General features: G+C 33.6%; 1 protein-coding gene across 2 annotated transcripts in view; it reads left to right on the plus strand.

The window, feature by feature from the left end:
- LOC100369846 (SMAD family member 4) overlaps positions 1–5,877 on the plus strand; it is an 89,917-nt gene extending 84,040 nt beyond the window's left edge. The window contains exon 12 of one of the 2 annotated variants that reach the window (XM_085494974.1): positions 2,126–5,877. Coding sequence is in view for 1 of the 2 variants with exons in the window: in XM_085494975.1 (XP_085351101.1) it covers positions 2,126–2,149 (24 nt within the window). In the remaining variant the exon portion in view is untranslated. The remainder of the gene's footprint in view (positions 1–2,125) is intronic. The other variant, XM_085494975.1, reaches the window with a different exon arrangement.
- Positions 5,878–6,635: the final 758 nt, after the last annotated feature.

The following is a 6,635-nucleotide window of genomic DNA, read 5'->3' on the forward strand; positions in this document are numbered from 1 at the left end:
TCTCAACAACTAGCCAAAAGTACAGTTTTTTGTTACATTGTTCAGGAGAGTCTCAACAACTAGCCAAAAGTACAGTTTTTTGTTACATTGTTCAGGAGAGTCTCAACAACTAGCCAAAAGTACAGTATGTTGTTACATTGTTCAGGAGAGTCACAACAACTAGCCAAAAGTACAGTATGTTGTTACATTGTTCAGGAGAGTCACAACAACTAGCCAAAAGTACAGTTTTTTGTTACATTGTTCAGGAGAGTCACAACAACTAGCCAAAAGTACAGTATGTTGTTACATTGTTCAGGAGAGTCTCAACAACTAGCCAAAAGTACAGTATGTTGTTACATTGTTCAGGAGAGTCACAACAACTAGCCAAAAGTACAGTATGTTGTTACATTGTTCAGGAGAGTCTCAACAACTAGCCAAAAGTACAGTTTTTTGTTACATTGTTCAGGAGAGTCTCAACAACTAGCCAAAAGTACAGTATGTTGTTACATTGTTCAGGAGAGTCTCAACAACTAGCCAAAAGTACAGTTTTTTGTTACATTGTTCAGGAGAGTCACAACAACTAGCCAAAAGTACAGTATTTTGTTACATTGTTCAGGAGAGTCTCAACAACTAGCCAAAAGTACAGTTTTTTGTTACATTGTTCAGGAGAGTCTCAACAACTAGCCAAAAGTACAGTATGTTGTTACATTGTTCAGGAGAGTCTCAACAACTAGCCAAAAGTACAGTTTTTTGTTACATTGTTCAGGAGAGTCACAACAACTAGCCAAAAGTACAGTTTTTTGTTACATTGTTCAGGAGAGTCTCAACAACTAGCCAAAAGTACAGTTTTTTGTTACATTGTTCAGGAGAGTCTCAACAACTAGCCAAAAGTACAGTTTTTTGTTTTAACCAGTTGAGGTTGGCAGGCAGTGAAAATGCCTGTATGTTTGCTTCCTAGAATACGATGTTCACATGTGTAGTGAGACGCTATGTTTCCACCTGGGGTTAATTTAAACACATTGTTGAACTCACATGTGAACAGGTTAACCTGGTGTTAACTCGTACTGGTTTAGCTCAGATTCATAGGGCTAGTCTCTTCCCAGCATTCCCTGTTTAAACACCTAGATGTGATACAGGTGAACACATTTATCAGGTTGAAACAATTCCCTCTAACGGTGATCCAGCTGTAAGTGAATAAGACTTGAATAGGTGTGAATGCTGAATTAATGTATCATCAGCTGACGTCTTTTTTCAGGAGCCAGCATGTTTAATATAAACTGGAACACAGGTTTAGCCCAATAATGAGTAATATTTACCAAGTTATCTAGCTTGTTGTTTATCAGCATGTGTGAACACAAAAATTGATATGAAATGTCTACGGTAATAACAACCGATATCACCGGTATCTCACAAATGCTACTAATTTTTTGCAAAATTTCTCTGATTTCAAAATTGACACAAATCCCATAATAATTTATTAATAGGTCATCTTATATTATGCCCATCCTTTCTTTACTTGAACCATCAACTAATACTTATTCTCAGCAGGGGCAGGTCAAAGCTTGTAGCTTGAAAACTTGTAGTGTTTTACCCAATAACATAACTGCAAACCAAAAAAATCAAACACAGAATTATTCAAATAATGCATCTAATTTTAATTGTACATTCATCAATAAGAATAAAATGTGGTAGAAAAACGTTGTTGCTATTTCCTCTCATGTAGTTGATTTAAAAGAAGAAAATACAAAAAATTATTCTTTCACAGAAATTAGGTGGTTCAACATATTGAAGGATTATGGTGGACAATTACTTAAAAATTTCTTAATTGCTAATAAATTCTAAAATTTGAGGTGTGCACTTGTGTTCATTAATAACTGCTATTATAACTTGTTCTCACAAATATTAGGCTTGCTTTTACATGTAGTGTGTTATGTTAATGCTTTTGATGTTTTACGTGAACTTCATTCACACTGGGCATTCAGCCAAATCATTGTAACCTTTCAATACAATTAGGATAACCAAAAACACAAGTCTTCATCATTTTCACTACAGGTTTTATCACCATGGTTATCCTATAGCTTCAAAATGTCCAGTGTTTTGAGCTTTGCATTGTGGGTAACTTTATGTTTTGTTTTTTTCTTTACAGGTCCTGAATTCTTTGTCACAATGAACTATGACCATCATACCTCCATTTGGGATAAACTATGACCTTCATACCTCCATTTGGACTGAACTTTGACCTTTATACCTAGATAAGGAATGTAGCTCTCACCGCAAGTTGAAGAGATTTAAATTATTGTAATGGAAATGAGACATTTTTCCAAAATAATTTTGATACAGTTTTTTTTTCTAGCAACAAAATCAATTTTTTTGAGTTTAGGTTTTATGAGAGGGATTGATAAGGGAGGGGTTTGTGGGTGTTGCTTAGCATGTTTGTTCAATGGAAATGCTCGATAATTTGTACTGGTATTGGAGGGCTGTGTACATGGGGGCGTTCCCTTACTGTGTTGAATGCTAACTTGTGATAATCCATTGATAATAATTACATTTCCCGAATACAGGTAGCTGTTTTACTGACATGAAATGCCACAATGTTAGTTAACTGGAGGGAAATTGTTTTGAATAGTTTTGTACACATACATAATTAGCAATTAACATTTTCATGTTCTGGTGAAGAGGATACTGTCGCACATTACTAACTCTTTCCAGTCCCCCTACTATTGCCCTCCCTTCCTTTCTGCAGTGTATGAAGTATGTGTTTTCCAATAAACGTTCGGTCATATGTGATGCTTTTAGCAAAATTGTAAGGTCCAATATCATAGTTAATTTTGACTTGTTTATATATTTTTATCATGTGTCGAATTTTGATCAACAACTTGTATGAAAATAGACCGATTGTGAACAGGTGTGACCTCAATACTTGAATGGTGATCAGGTGACACAATTGGGGTGACCTCCACAATTGGATGTGATCAGGTGACACAATTGGGGTGACCTCCACAATTGGATGTGATCAGGTGACACAATTGGGGTGACCTCCACAATTGGATGTGATCAGGTGACACAATTGGGGTGACCTCCACACTTGGATGTGATCAGGTGACACAATTGGGGTGACCTCCACACTTGGATGTGATCAGGTGACACAATTGGGGTGACCTCCACACTTGGATGTGATCAGGTGACACAATTGGGGTGACCTCCACAATTGGATGTGATCAGGTGACACAATTGGGGTGACCTCCACACTTGGATGTGATCAGGTGACACAATTGGGGTGACCTCCGCACTTGGATGTGATCAGGTGACACAATTGGGGTGACCTCCACACTTGGATGTGATCAGATGACACAATTGTGGTGACCACTACACTTGGATGATGACTGTTGTAGATTGTACAAGCCATTTCTAGTTTTGAAAGAATTGTAAGTGTTTCAACTAATGAAAGATGCACTTTATTCAATATAGTGTTGAAGTGTTGACATTATCACAATTCTGATCATTACTCATTTTACCACTGTGCAGTCAAACCTGTGTTCACAGCATAATGTCACATTTCAAAAAGTGCACTTGTGTTCATCTTATACCCCAGCTCTAATGCTAACCTTACTCATATCCTCTAGTGCTTCCCAATTTAATTGTATACTGTGGAATACTTTATTTTCGCTGGAATTAATTTTCGCTGAAAAGGTATTTTGGGCGTTTTGCTTGGAATTTATTTTCACTGATTTTTGTTGAGATTAATGGGAAATATAGGAAAAAATGTATATTCGCTGGATTTTATTTTCACAGAATCATCCCTTCAGCAAAAATAGTGAAAATAAATTCCAAGCGAAAATAAAGTATTCTACAGTATGCTCCTTCTAAGGACACCTAGTTATCTAGAGGGGCATATAGAATTAAATTGGAGGGCTTGGGGTGAGAGTTAGTCATGATTGGTCAAGGATACCATAACAACTCACATATATTTTCCTTGAATCCTAATCTGAAAGAAAATCTACATGCATGTCCCATTTTAGGTGGAACTGAAATTTAGGCTCATAGGTCATTATAAGAAAAAAATGTTTGTAATATATGTGCTTACAAATGAATTAACATACAGAGATGCATTTAAATAACAAATTAGACCATGGGTTATTTAAGGTGCTTGTATATGTCATGCAATGCTTTTTTGATATTTCAAAATAACTAATGAAAGAAATCAACACTCAAAAATTTACTATTATATATATATATATATATATATATATATATATATATATATACTTCTAATTTTAAAGGCTGTAGATTGGAGTGGAGTATGTCTGGTTGAAATTGTTATGGTGTTAGATGAGTTAATTTAGAGTTTATGGATGTGCAATTTCAGCATTATTGTAATAAAAATATCCAATGTGTCATATTTTAATTTCATGTTTCAAGGTTGAAAAAAAAAAGATTTCATGAAATCAAAGTTTTCACATGATTGGCAAAATGTTTGAATAACCCAAAAAACAAGATTTCAATTTCTGTAATTTGTATGCACACTTACAAGAAATATAATTTTTCACTTTGTATGATAAATCAAGTGCGAGTACACTTTTCTAAACATTGTTTTCTGTTGAATACCTTCATATAAGGCATTAATGCATCCATACAAATGTTTCTACGATAGTGAATTAAACCCATAAACTACCCCAAGACACGTTTTGCAGCACACTATAAAGGTTGTTTGTAATAGACATGTTTATAGAGGCATGTTTGGTTCCTATAAAAATGAGAGAATCGTGTTTTAGTATGAAAATACAAAAAACTTGAAGAATTGCTGATTGCCATTTTCTCACTTTATTTACTGAGATTTCATTATATAGTGATTCACTGATTGCCCCTGATTGCTTTTTTGGCAAATTGTTATTTGCTAAGAATTTGGAATTGCATATTAATAAATGTGATTATTTTGGCATAATGTAGATGTTCACTAACATTAATATATTAAACTGTCTAAATATACAACGTTGGTATAAGATGTTATTTATTTCTAAAACAAAAACAAAAAATTTCATTTTACGAGACAATTGTCAAAATTATGCCAGCCTGAAAGTTAAGACCTTAAATCATTAAAAATTGAACAAGTTTTTTCTGGTTACTCTGCCTTTTTTTATCATAATTTTACTCCACCATAATATTTAGTGTGCCCACATTCTTATATGAAATCTGAGTCTATTTGTCAGTTCCACCTTTAGAGTTCCTGATAACGAAGTTTGAACTATTGGTATACAGACTTTACGAGGTATGCCTGAGCTTGCCTGGCAAAATAAGTTGCATCACAATTCACTTGGTAGGTTTTTCATCAAAATATGTCATTTCATATAAACAATATTGTAAACCAAAAAAAAAATTATTTACCAATGCTGTAAACATGTACTGAATGTTTCTTCAGCTTTGTACCTTGTAACATTTAAATAACTTGTTGGGCTCGTAGTTACATTTTATTTCTGAAAACGCCTAATTGAAATAATAAACTTAGACGTTAAGAAATATCTACTTATACACACATAAAAATTGCATGTCCCTTTTACTTCTGACTAGCTTGGCCATATACATTTTCTATCGAAATGTTTCTTTCTTTATAAAAATAAAAAGAACTATTCAGCAGGGTAAGGGCTAATATATCATTTTTAGTGCCCTCATTTCATTTTTGTGATGTTTTTTTTTCTTTTCTTTCTGTGTTATTTTGTAGTAGTATGTTTTAACTATCTCTGAGAAATAGATGTAGTGTTATTGTATATGAATGAATGTAACTACTAGAAATGTTGTGATCATTTTAAATTGATGAATGTAAAATCTGAGAATGTGATCTTATTTTCTTTGTCTCATTTTTTCATTTCATAGTCTATAATAATAAATATCACAGTGTATACATTTGTCTTGCGTATTCATATATTAGTGGATTCACTTTAGCAGTGTATCATTCACCACAAAGTGAATATATGAATAGGAATGTATTACTTGGTACTAATGTGGACACTGTTAAAAATTGGGGACTTATTGATTGATCTTTGTGCGTCCACACTTCGCCATCATTGTCTCTGATATTCAAGCATTGGGATGCATGTCAATTTGTTTCATGATCAATGTTTGTGTAGCAGCTATTTTTGTGCTAAGTTCATTTCTGTCATTCCTGCTTGTATGCGTCTAATTGTTCTTGGACAACATTCACACTTAATTAGTTTTGAGTAAAAATACATGGAAATTAATTACATTACCTTGCTTTGATTAATTTTCACGCATTATTTCTTTCAAATTATTTTTTTGGCTTTTTCGTTGATTTTCTTATGTCACGTTTGTTTGCAAATGCCATCAATAGAGGGCGCCCTTTAACTTTTTGTTCAATAACTTGAGATTTTAAATTCTTAACAAATATCTACTGGAACTGTTCGCGAGTTTTTTCGATACTGGTATTAATTAGAGCTAAACCATTCAGCAAACTAGAGATAGAGGATCTGTGTTGTAATGCTTGGACGCTGTATCATTCCATATATTCTGTTGCTATCGTCGATATCTAACTTTTCAGTGTCAAAATACACAAACGTAAAATCCTTAGTTAATTAAAAATAAAAATGACATCACAATCGGTAATACCTTTGTCAGTATGTATCGTCGTGATGTCACAAAGTGCA

Source organism: Saccoglossus kowalevskii, chromosome 21 (assembly GCF_978046115.1).
Source record: "Saccoglossus kowalevskii chromosome 21, keSacKowa6.1, whole genome shotgun sequence".
In the NCBI taxonomy this organism is placed as follows: Eukaryota; Metazoa; Hemichordata; class Enteropneusta; family Harrimaniidae; genus Saccoglossus; species Saccoglossus kowalevskii.